General features: G+C 56.2%; 1 protein-coding gene across 1 annotated transcript in view; it reads right to left on the reverse strand.

The window, feature by feature from the left end:
• The window catches only part of GRK5 (G protein-coupled receptor kinase 5), a 106,826-nt gene that overhangs the window by 10,738 nt on the left and 83,305 nt on the right, over positions 1-12,783 (reverse strand). Inside the window, exons 5-9 of the mRNA XM_080822316.1 lie at positions 12,490-12,582; positions 7,476-7,539; positions 6,405-6,545; positions 3,720-3,910; positions 1,327-1,364 (exon numbers count right to left, since the gene is read on the reverse strand). Coding sequence (XP_080678442.1) covers positions 1,327-1,364; positions 3,720-3,910; positions 6,405-6,545; positions 7,476-7,539; positions 12,490-12,582 — 527 coding nt within the window. The remainder of the gene's footprint in view (positions 1-1,326; positions 1,365-3,719; positions 3,911-6,404; positions 6,546-7,475; positions 7,540-12,489; positions 12,583-12,783) is intronic.

The raw sequence follows: 12,783 nt of genomic DNA on the forward strand, positions 1-12,783 counted from the left end.
AGAGTGAAGTCGTCCAGGCCTTGGGAAGACTGAGAGATGGTACTGAGTCGGGGACTGACCCCCAAAGACTGAGATGACACAGTGCTGAGACAGAGCTCTGTCTCGCTATTGTCCTGTTCGGCGACCCACCCAGGCCGGGTCATGGCCACATCTGCCCCCTCTTCCTTGTCTATGCCTGCCAGGGCCCCATAGCCTGGACCCCAGCAAGGCTGAACATCGAGGACCCTCCCCCCACCAGGCCAGAGCTGTGTGGATTCCCTGGCTTGCAGCCCCCAACAGAAGGTGGTGGGGGGAGAAGAGAACACACAGGTTCCAGCCATTGGGCTGCAGACCAGGTTCCGAGACAGGCCCGGTTCCGAGACCAGCAGGGAATAAGAACCCCAGCGTGCACTGGGCTCATCAAGCAGGCCCGGGGCCCTCTGCCCACTCCTCCGCATGGTAGCACCACACTCAAACCTCCCTCCAGGTCACCAATGACCTGCCTCCCTTCCTCCCTCCCCTCTGCCTGGGGCTGCCTGGTATCTGGGGCATGCTACGGGGGGGAGGCCCTGGTCTCTGGTCTCAGGTCCCTACTGACACTGCTGGGTGACTTTGGCAGGTTGGCTCCTCTAAGCTTTAATCCTGTCATCTGTCAAAGGGGCCCAGGGATGCTGGCCCTGCCCCCTCCGCAGATAGGGGAAGATCTAGTTAGGTAACAGGTGTGAACCCCATTTCCCTGCTGTGCAAGGTTGAACAGCTGTGAGGGGTTACTGTAGCTGCTCTGGTTACCGGTGGGTGTGTACGTGTGTGTGCGCACACACACGCACACACAAGCCAAAAGCAATGGTCATGCACGAATAACACTGAGCATGTCTAGAGCGGGCTGTAGCTGGTGAAAGTTTCCCTTCAAGTCATCCTGGAGCCTCACCACCGCCCCCGCCCTCTGAAGGGGGCAGGGCAGGGCCCGCTGTTTCCATTTCACAGGCAAGGAAGACAGGGTGCAGGCAAGTCGTGTAAGAGTTAAGTACTTGCCCAGGATCTCTGAAATTCCAGACCCCTCGATCAGTGCTCTCTCTCTCCCTGTCTCTCTCTTCCTCTCTTTTGGCCAAGCCACGCTACTTCTTCATCAAGGAGGAGCTTTTTCCATGCCCACTGCCTTCCTCACGCACCCAGGAGTGGGGGAAAGGGGTGGGTACTCCCTACTCCCCCTACTTGCCCACTGCCCTCCCACAGTCCCAGGGCTGTGCCTCTGAGAGGCTCTGCCGGAAGGCCTGCTCCCTTTGGGTTGTGACACTTATCTTGACTACAGAGCAGGAAAGGGGTCTCCCAAGTTGCTCCCCAACTTACCATAATCATCGAGCAGGATATTTTCGGGTTTCAAATCTCTGAAAGGGAAAGATGGCAGGCGTGTGAGTGTGGGCATTCTGAGCATCGGGGCATGGCCATCTGGGTTGACCTCTTTCCGTGTCTCCTTCCTACCTCTTGGCTCATGCTGTCTGGTCTCTCTCTGGATCCAGACAATCCTGGACTAATTTCCCTCCTCCCGCTATCTAGAACAAATGCCGCTGTTGCCAGGCATCTTCTCGACCCTGGCGATGACTGGGAAGGGGTCAGGCAAAGGCCCGCCCTGGCTCCCATCTGCACACTGATGGCCCCAGGGCGGAGCGTGGTTCTGGCTGGCGTGGTGAGAGACCCCTCCAGGGCTGGGATCACCTGGAGGTCTCAGGATGCCCTGGGATGAAGGCAGAGCGGGGCCTGGGAATTAGCGAAGAGAAGTTACTGAGAACACAGTACCAGCTGCAGATCTGGGGCAGAGAATTGTCCAGAAGGGACCCCCTTTAGGAAGGAGACACCTAGAGCCTGGCACATCTCCCAGGCCAGCAGTGACACAAGCCTGGGAGAAAGCGCAGCGCGGCAAGGCACAGCTGTAGGCGCGCCCCTATCCTTCTGTCCCTGCTGTCTCTTCTCTTTGATGACATCATCACTGTTCATAAGATTGTGCGCCCCTCCTCCACGGAGGTTGGGAGGAAGCAGAAGTGTCTGGTTTTACCAGCAGCAGGTCCTCTCTGGGTAAAAGAACAGCCAGTGGGATAGTGTGTGCAACTCAGTTAAGCCATTAGCATCTGGATTGAGGATGCAATTCTCAACCAGCAGGATTTGCTTATTTAACTGATGGCAGCTGTCCTCGTGGGGAATGGTTACTGTGTTCAAATCCAGTGGGGCAGCCTCACTAGGTGATAATGGGTTTGTACCTAGTTATTTATTACAAAATACTTTGCCACTGTTATTTAATTGGCATTCTGTTGATGTGTTGACAATTCCAAATAAGGGCAAGAGCCATCACCTCAGCAAGCCAGCAGCCACAGGGTTGGAAAGATAGCTAGCTGGCTAGCAGGCATGGGCCAGAACCCAAACCTGCGGAGAGCCCATGGCAGGCAGTGGAGGCCAGGGAGGCACTGTGGTTCTCTTCTTCCTGAGAATAAGGACTAGAACTTGGAGGCCCGCCTTTCTTTTTGTTTTAAGTGAAAAGCAATCAAGTGGGGGTTCTTTTTTCAACCCATAGGGAATTTTTTCTCTTCTCACTTGAATGAAAACAGAACAAGAGCCTAAATGGAGAGATGGAGGGGGTGGCGCGGCGGGGGAGCCAGTCATCAAGACCATTCCTTCTTGTTTTCAAAAGTGTCTTGGACTTCCCAAGATCATCTTTGCCAAGAGCTCTGTAGCAAAGGTCTTCACGTTGGGGTGTGCGTGCCCGCTGGGTCACAGGAACCACCCAGAGGGCTCCCGTGTGCTGCCATTTTCAAGAATACCGAAAGAAGAAAATTCAAGAATTTTCTGCCTTTCTAGATCCTCAAGACCAGAAAGCCCTGTCCCGGCATTCTCTGGGATCTCCCCTCCCACTTGCCCTCTCTCCGTGGCACAGACTCCAAATGACAGAAGAAAAGCAGAGTCCTTCCCGCTCTGTGACCTTGGCGCCCTGCTCCATGGTGTGAAATCCCCTAGGATCCCAATTAGAAAAGGGTTCTACTAATAATCGTTACAACGGCAACTCAGCAGACGTTATTTTAACACTTACAGCCTGTGGTCAAAGGAAATTTTTTAAAAAATCTTATCTATCCCCATATTGCAGGGCTGCATGCTGATCAATGACAGACTTTTAGGGGGAAAAGGGCATTATAATAACATTCTGTGAGGATGGAAAAGAGGATGATAGAGAATCCCTTGCCTTTGAAGAATTTTCACGCATTTTTAAAATGCATAATGGTGGAAATCACTTTGCCACAGCGATCAGATTCTACTGAATACCTTTCAAAGTGTGATGGAACTGTTCAGTTTCAAAATACTAGCCCCTATTTTAACAGACGATAAACTATTTCAGATGTTTCCGTAATGTATAAGGGCACATAGATTTTCAAATTTCCTGGAAAGGGGCAGCGAGAAAGGGCTGAAGACCACTACTCGTGGAATCCATCCAGCGGGACGGAGTGGGACCGATGTCTGTTCTGCTGCCTGCTCGCGGTGCTGATCCCACCAAGGTCTTTCTGGAGCAGGCTCCCTGCACTTCCTGCACGCTGGGCTGGAAGGGACGTGGGGTTTGGCCCGACTCACCAATTCTGAGGGAACATTGCCTCCTACACTTGGCCCCCACGCAATCCAGGGGGTAAGTCTCTATGGCAACGACCAGGCCCTGAGGATGGGGTGGGTCTCCGGTGGCAGGACCGGACGGGGAGCCGGCTCACCGGTACACAGTGTTCTCCCGGTGGAGGTCTTCCAAGCCACAGAGGATCTCTGCCGCGTAAAACAAGGCTCGCTCCTCCTCGAAGCCAGGGTTCCCCATGTTGTAGATGTGGAACTTGAGGTCGCCCCCGTTCATGATGGTCAGAACCAAGCACAGCGCGTCCTTGGTCTCGTAGGCATAGGCCAGGTTGACCTGGGAACACAAGACAGCAAGACGGTGAGGTTCCAGCGACAGCCACCCACTTCCGCTCGTCCTCAGGGTCTGCGAAGCCGGGGGGCGGGGATGGGTGGGAGCGGGGTCCTCAGCAGCTCCATGCCGCTGCCCGGCACCCCGCCGGCCTCATGGCGCCCCTGCCCACCACCCCTCTTGCCTGAAGCACGACACACCTCCGGACACTGTGGTACTCAGGCTGGTACCCTGCCCTTTTAGAAAGCCTGACGGGATGGGGTCTGTGTGTTTACACAGACAAAAAAGCCTGCGTGTGCATCATTCAGTGAAGACCGTGGGTTGCCTTGTTGGCCAGCCAAGAAAAGCAGGGCCCAGATGCCTTTTGGGCTGGGGTCTCATTACCACAGGGATGCTGGGAGGGGGCTGGAGAGGTGGCCAGAGGGACCCTGCGAAGGGGAACACAGTTCGGCAAAGTCTGCCTCTGCTTGCACGCAGGACACGTCTGGTCAAAGGGACCATTAACAGGGAGGACTCGGTTCCCTGCTGGTGGAGACCAGCTGCCCAAGGATGCACGGGAGGCCGTGGGGTTGCGGGAGACGCAGCAGGGCTGGGTCTGAGGTAAAGTCCGCTGGTGGTACTTGTCCCTCTCCACATAGGGAGCCGGTCCAAGTGAAATCTGGCCACCATGGACCGGGCTGGGCACAAGCGGGACCATAAAACTTGGAGGCAAAGGCCAGGAACATGGCAGTTATTTCTGAGGAAAGGACAGAACGGGAGCTGAGCAGGAGGGCTCTGGGGACGGTGCTCAGTGCCAGCTGCCACGCCGGCCCTCCCTCCCACACCTGCCCACAGAGACCAAGGAGGGGTTCCTGGAGGGCGCCGGGCGAACTCCCTGCTGGGGGCAGTGGACGGAGCCCCGTCGAGGGTGGTCCAGGCCCTCGAAAATGTGCCACCCCGTTTATCAGGCAGACCACCCTCTTCCCCCCTGAGTAGCACCCACTGTCACCAACCCCGGTGAGAGCCGGAGCTGCCCCTTCCTGCAATGATGAGGGCTCCACGGGCAGCATTGAGGGGGTGACCTGTGGTCCCCACTGAAAGGGGCTGGCAGCACAGAGGGAGGCTGGGGGCTGGGGGCAACCTGAGAGGAGACCCGGAGATGCATACTCCTGCATACTCCGGTCCCGCTTTGAGCATCGCCTTAGAAAACCACACCCTCTGGGGAATGACAAAAGCATTAGGCTGCCGGCACCTCCCGCTCTCACACAGCTGGTAGGCGTTCCACCAGCACGACACTGACAACACGGAGCCATTTGGGAACTGCTACCAAATGGGAAATGCACACGGCCTCTGATGCCACAGTTCCTCCACCAGGAACCCATCCTACGGACACGCTCCTAGACGTGTGCCAAAGAGATGTTCAAGGGTGGACACAGCAGCCTTATTTGCAGTGGCTTAAACACCAGAAGTGACCTGCGTGCAGGGGACCAGTGGGGACCGGTTGTGCAGATGACAGGTTATCTCCGTGCTGCACGGCAGGGAGGGGGGTGCACAGCATCAAAAACAGAGCTACAGCTGTAGGTCTGGCCACAGCAAAGGACCTCGATTCAAGGGGAGAGCACTGCAGCTTAGGGCGTCTGGTAGGACTCCACTGGCTAAAAACATCAGAAAGCCTCCTCGTGAATCCCCCATGCTCGGATGGTTACCCAAAGAGGGAGGCTTTGGTTTGTATCTCAGACCTCTCTGTGCTGTGGGAGTTTCACCCTGTACATGTTTTTTTATAGTGACATGTGGCAGAGGGATTGAGAGCTGACCAAACACCCACATGCTCTTCCACATTTCCCTGCAGCTGGCCGGGCCCTGGCAGTGACCAGTTCTGGCCCACGGACTGTGGGCGGTGTAAGGAATGTCCCAGCGGCTGAGGCAGCGAGGGTCCCTGGACAAACCCGCCAGCACACACTTGTAAGACTCTAGGTGGGGCAGCCGTAAGGTAGAGAAGGGCGGCTAGATGTGGCTGGTCTCTGTGTGCGTGACAATGGCCTTTCTTGTGTCCAGCTACTTGGGGTTGGGGGTGGTGTGTTACCGCAGCAGAGCCCGGCCAAGACATGGTAACAAAATGAACACAAACAAGATGGCACCCCTCCAGGATATCGACACTCTGGTCCCCCATGGTGAAACCAGCCTACAGGGGTCTGTGGGAGCACAGCTCCTTGGCTGGGCCCAGGCGGGCTGCTTTTTCCACTGAGGACTTTACAAGGTGGTTCTGGAGAACAGAGGCCTTGGTCCCACACACAGAGGGGAGCCAGGCCAGTGTGAGTGACTGGAGCAAGTCGGCCACGGTAGGCCACGGGGAGCCTTGTGATGGAGGGAAGGCCAGGTCGCCTTTCCGCGGCTTCATCCTCTCACCGCGGTCCACTTCCCTGCGGGCTGGGGACCTGCCACTCTGGAGGACCCCCCTCCCCACGGGATGGAAGCCCTGGTCACTAGAAGGGGGACCTGGCGCTGGGCCCTGGACACTCACGACGAAGCGGCTGTTGACCTTCTCCAGGATCTGCTTCTCGTTGAGCGCCATGGACTCCCCTTTCCTTTTCTTGATCCTCTTCTTCTCCAAGCGCTTGCAGGCATACATTTTCCCAGTGGCCCGAACCTGGCAGGCACAGACCTGAGGTGCAAGAGGGAAGCCAAGGGTATGGGACAGGTGAAGGCCGACCCCAGGCTCCTCCAGGGCCAGGACGCTGGGTGGGTAGGGCTAGGAACTGATGTGCCAGAAGCCTGGCCTGAGCGTGCTCCCAGCCACAGGACCCAAGGATGCCTGGCCTTGGGCCCATTGCTGTGCCGGGCCCTGCCCTCAAGCGCTGGCTTCAGTGCCCCTTGGTTCCCTCCCTCCAGCCTTCGGGGAATCGGAGCTTTTCAAGGTGCACAACCAAACATTCATGCCGGTGTTTACATAACCGGCCGAAGTCTAAAGTGCTGTCCCTCTCTCAGAGGTAACTAGAGTTTCTCTGTCCCAAGTTTCCACCCAGATGCGGCCATTGCTAACTGGGGACGTCACAGCACCAGCTGCTGGGAAGAGAGGCTTATCTGGGTGTGAGACCCCTAACAACCCTGACTTACTAATTCAGCGGGACAGGAGCCAAGCCATTTGGGTTCTTGTCTTCTTGGTTCCACCCCCTTTTTGGTTGTGTGACCTTGGCTGGGTCATCAACCATTCTGACCCTCAGTTTTCCTCATCTCTCAAAGGCTTGCCTCACAGACTGGGAAGATCAGGTGAAGCGCAACAGCACATATTAATGGCAGCACGGGGCCAGGCTTCTGGGGCCCCTCATGCCCTCACTCTTCCGTCCAAAGACAGCCAAGAGCGCCCGCTTCTCCTTCCAGACGCCAACCCTGAGGCTGGCTCCAAGCGTACTTCCATCCCACCGGCCCTGCGGCCCAAAGCCTTTCCCACCCCTGCGGCCCCGCCTGTTCCCGGGCCCGCGCCTCACCTTCCCTCCCCGCCAGGGGGCGCAGGACACCTTAAGCCCATCCAGAAGGGACAGAAACCGGGACAGGAGTAGGGGAACTTCCCACTGAAGACGCGATGTTCACTCACCTCCCCAAAGCCCCCTTTTCCTAGTACTCGGTACTGCCTGAAGGTGTTTTTGGTTACCGGTTGCCTGCAAAAAAGCAAATATCCAACACTGGTCTCATGGTGTTGAGATGCAGAATCCACAAGAAACAGACGACGGCAGCACCGTGTGCCCTCCGAATCATCGCCGCAGAAGGGTCCCTCGAGGACTCGTTCTGGGGCTGGGTGTTCAAATCCCAGGCCACCCGCCCTCGGCCCCCTGCGGCTTGGGACCCAAGCAATCCTCGCTCGCTCGCTTGCTTGGAGGGAAGAGCAGAGGAATGAAGGGGCTGCTTCACTACACTTCTCCTCTCTCTCCAAATGAAAATGCGGTGGCTAAGCTCAGAAAGCAGCTGTGCTCTCTGCAGGGAGAAGGAAGGGGGCCAGGAGCCGCATGGTTCGGTGTCCCAGGGAGGACACAAAAGCCCTCCCCACACCCGCGCATCTGGTCCACCTGCCCACCTCTTGGCCCCAGGGGGAAAGGGTGCCGGTCACCTTTAACTGCAGATCTCCAGCCCTCCCTCCACCAAGGGCCCCTTCATCACAATTCCCCCACAGCTCTGCAACACCAGAAGCTCCTGTCTGCCCAAAGCGCTATTTACGAAGTAATCATTGCTTTGTATCTCCTGGCCCCCATTTTTTTTTTTAAAGATTTTATTTATTTATTTGACAGAGAGAGATCACAAGTAGGCAGAGAGGCAGGCAGAGAGAGAGAGGAGGAAGCAGGCTCCCTGCCGAGCAGAGAGCCTGATGCGGGACTCGATCCCAGGACCCTGAGATCATGACCTGAGCCGAAGGCAGAAGCTTAACCCACTGAGCCACCCAGGAGCCCTACTGGCCCCCATTTTAATTAGCTAAAGCCATTTATGTCTAATCAGACAGACCCTCTGATCCTGAGGCAAGGGTGGGACCTCACGGAGTAAACAAACGGTCATCTAAAATCACCTCGAAGAACTTCAGGGTGTAGACAGCCCGCGCTTGGTCATCACTGGCCTGTTTGGCTGAAAACAGTCAGCTGCCCCCCAACCCAGCTTCTCTGAGGTATAACTGACAAATGGTACCCAACTGATGCTTTGATACAGGGATACACTGTGAAAGGATCACCACAATCAAGCCAACTGTCACCTCCCATGGCTACCATGTTCCCTCTTCCCCTCTCACTGGTAAGAACACTCAAGATCTCCTGTCTTAGCTAACTTCGAGATACAGGACCATGAACTAGAGTCACATCACTGTACGTCAGCTCTCCAGAGCTTATCCGTCTCCCAGAACTGAAACCTCGCATCCCTCGACCTCCATCTCCCATGACCTCCACCCCCCACCCCCGGCCCCTGGCAGTCACCAGCCACTCTCCGCTCCTAGGACTGGGACATTATCTGAGATGCCACATCTAAGTGAGATCACGAAGGATCTGTCTGTGTCTGGCTTATGTCACTTAGCAGAACATCCTCCAGGTTCCTCAATGTTATCACAAATGGCAGGATTTCCTTCTTTTTTCAGGCTCAATAATATTCCATTGTACGTATCTACCACGTTTTTCCCCCCACGCTCACTGCAGCATTACTCACAAGGACTAAGAGATGGAAACAACCCAAGCGTCCTTGGACCATAAACCAATAAAGAACAATCCGCTTTTAGGAGGTCAAACTTAGCTCTTGGACCTCCAGGACTATTTCTGAGCGTCCCCCAACCCCACCGCAGGGGCTGGACCAGGGCACATGCTGGGGTATGCCTGAGTTGCCCCACATAAGGGGGTCACCTTGAGAAAGACCGGTGAGCCTCTGGTCACCCAGCAGCTCCTGAATGAACCCTCTGTTGCAACCCTTCTTGCCGCCGGGTCCCAAAGGTCCTCACGCCACTCCCCTCACAGGACAGCCCCAAACCCCCCCGCCCCCCGGTGCCTCTCTCTAGCAGGCCTGTTTGGAGCTCATGAGCCCTGACTCTCTCTCTCTTCTGTTTCTTTGGTGGGGGGTGTTCGACACACGGATTACGTCCCCGCTGGGAGCACAGGGCCGCCCCCCAGTGGACTCCCCACGGCTCCGGGTCCTCCTGCCCACGAGCGGCCTGTGACAGCAAAGCCTCCATGCGGCTGCATGGGCCATGCGGCCCTGGGCAGCGTCTCTACAGCAGCCCTCGAAACCACATGAAGGCGCCCGGGCCTAACAGTTTACGATACATGGAGAACAAACAGTCGGTCGGCGTTACCACAGAGCTCCTCTACGAGGGGAAATGAGTGTAATACAGTCTCCGAGGAATTTCTTGGTTAACCTTGGGAGGGAGAAAATCCCTTTAATATTTCAACAGTACAGCACGAACATGCCATGATCTTGTTAGCAAAAAAAAAAAAAAAAGGAAAGGGAGGAAGTGGGGTGCTGTCAGTCATTTAGGGGCATTTTTAGGCCAGGCTCCTGCCCTAGTGGCTTCAACAACTTAATGCCCACACAAGGGCCTAACTTCTTCACAGTTAACACACAGATTTAAAAAGCCCGTTTCTCCATTTCAAGTGGCCAAGACAGACAAGCAAAATCAAACCAATGGCCACATCCTATTGAACAGAGTGCTGGGTGGGATAAGGGGGAAGGACTTGATCAAAGGGCCTTGGCTTCCAGGCTCCAGCCTTGCCAGGCCCTTGCTGTGTGACCCAGGACCGATCGATCAACCTCTCTGAGCCTTGTATCTTTAGTAAAACGACACCAAAAAGGCATCTGTATCCCAAGGCTTTTTGTAAGCTGCTGTGTGAGCGTCAGATATCGTTATTAGAACTCTAGGAACAAGGGCGCCCGGTGGCTCGGTCGGTTCACCATCTGCCTTCGGCTCAGGTCATGGTCCCAAGGTCCTGGGATCAAGCCCTGCATTGGGCTCCCTGCTCAGTGGGGAGCCTGCTTCTCTCTCTCCCTCTGTTGCTCCCCCTGCTTGTGCGTGCTCGCGTGCTGTCAAATAAAATCTTTTTAAAAAAAAGAACTCTAGGAACAAAGGACACCTCCCTTCCGGAGTCTTTAGGGTAACAGTCCCCACTGCGTGAAGCACCTCGCACACGCACAGTGTATTCTGCACAACTGCATCAGGAGGTGGGACAGTCCCCACTGTGCAGGTGAGAATGTTTAGGCTCTGAGAGGGGACATGAGTTGCCCAAGGTCATGACGGTAAGTGGTGGCTCTGGGGCTGGGATCCCAGGAAGCCCGCTGCAGAGCCCATATCCAGTGTCTCAAGCCCACATCGCCGCCCCGGGAAGGTGGGCAGAGGTCGGGGTGTGTGGCACACAGCCTTGGCTTGGGAGTGGGGGGCAGGGGCTGGCGAGTACGTCCCCACCACACTGTCCTGTGATCATCAAGAACACAAAGGCCAGCTGCTCCTTCCCATACCAGACACTGGAGGGTGACAGACACAGTGGCACTGATGATCTCACCGACAACCACAACAACTGTATCCTGCATTTGACTTCCTGGGGCCAAAGGGCCGACCTTTGCTGAGCACTTGCCTTATTGTAGGCATGGACCACGCTTACCTCAGCTCGTCCGCACCCAGGCCTACGAAGGCACGCACTATTATGATCCCCATCTCACAGATAAGAAAACTGAAGCAGGGAGGAGTGAGCAGCCCTTGCTGAGGTCCCTGCGAAGGTAGAGCCAGGACGCAGACCCAGGCCGTGGACCCCAGGGCCCTCAGCAGGATGTCGCCCTGACCCTCACTTCCTCGGCTCTCCTGGAGCCACTGTATGCACGTGCAAGGGGGCCAGTGGCAGCTAGTGGCCCACAGAGAAGACTGACCCCTGCTCAACTGTCATTCCCCCCAGTGGGGGTGGACAGAAATGGCCGCCCGCGGTACAGAGCTGGGTGTTCCCCTCTGGGCTTCCTGCAGTGGGCGGGGGAGGCCATGGCTGGGCTCTTCAGGCAACTTGTCCTACAGCTTCCTGTCCGTCTGCAGGGCGCTCGGCCAGCAAAGGTGGGGAGAGGCAGAAGCAAAATGGCTCCTGGCTCTCTGCCCAGAGGGTGCCCAGATGCCTGCGGGGGGCAGGCCTCAGGCACATGGACCCCTGGACTGTGGAAGGGGATGCTCCTGCCCTTGTCGACCAGTGCAGCCCAGCACTGATTTACCGCAGGCAACGCCCTGTTCTGCCAATTCTGAACGGTGTGGTGGGCAGAGCCCTGTGCTGGGGTCCTGGGCCGGGGCCTCCCCCCAGCTGCACTGCTGGCCTGCTGTGTGACCAGCCCACAGCCTCTCTGTGGCTCTCCTTCCTCTTCAGTCACACGGAGGCCGAGTCACTGCCGTGTCTGTGACAGCACTTTGCAGAGAAAAGGCAGTAAACAAAACAGGAAAAGATGCTCAGTTTTATCCATTATTAGAGATGAAAAAATAAGCAAGAAGGAAAGCCTGCTGCTCACACGCAGGCCAGGAAAGCACAAGAAAAGTGTGGGCGAGGCTCTGGGGAAGCAGGCAGCGAGGCACTGGCGGGATTGCAAACAGGGGGCAGCTGTCTGGGAGGGTAGCTTAGCAGTCCCTCACGGGTTCACTTTGGCCAAAAATCCTCTGCAGGGATTTCTACGGATGTACTTTTGAAAGCACATGAGATGTATCTACAAAGCTGTTCGTTATTTAGAGAAGACTGTACACAAAACTGAGAGCAACCTCTATGTCCACCAACAGGGGACTGAGCTCAACTCATTCGTGGGTCCCTCTGCGACTCACTTGGGGAATATGGCAGCTCTTTATCTGCGGACAGAGAGAGGAGTCCCAAAACCAGTGAACCAAACAAGTAAGGATAAGCACGTACGTATTTATGAGAGTGAGCGTGCGTGTACACTTTAGTAAGCACAGAGCACTTCTAGAAGAAGAGCCAAGAACTTAATCCACAGGAGGACGGCTAATTTTACTTGAACCATGGACCCACGGAGGTCGCTGATTTTCCTGAGCTCTCAGCTGGAAAGCCCGTGGCCCACCCCTCCCACGCGCGCACACGCGGGCACACACTTGCAGGCGGGCTGGGCTGGGGAGCACTCACCTTTCCAACCACTTCCACTGCAGAAAGCGATCAAAATACATGCTGTCCAGGTACTCACGGAAGGGCTCTCCCTTCAGGTAGTCGTGGACAGACCTGGCTCGGAGATAAACGAACATTTTACAATCCTGGCCTGAAGCCGACGGCCAGAGCCATGTATACATATCCGCAGGGTAACACCTTGCCTCAGAGGCCCGTCATCTACCAGAGTGACTGCCTGATCCCGTGGGCACTTACTGGGGCCTCGCAGGCTAGAGCTGTGAGCATGAGGAAGGTGTTGTGACGTGGGACAACTGT

The sequence above is a fragment of the Martes martes genome (assembly GCF_963455335.1).
Source record: "Martes martes genome assembly, chromosome: 14".
Taxonomy (NCBI): Eukaryota; Metazoa; Chordata; class Mammalia; order Carnivora; family Mustelidae; genus Martes; species Martes martes.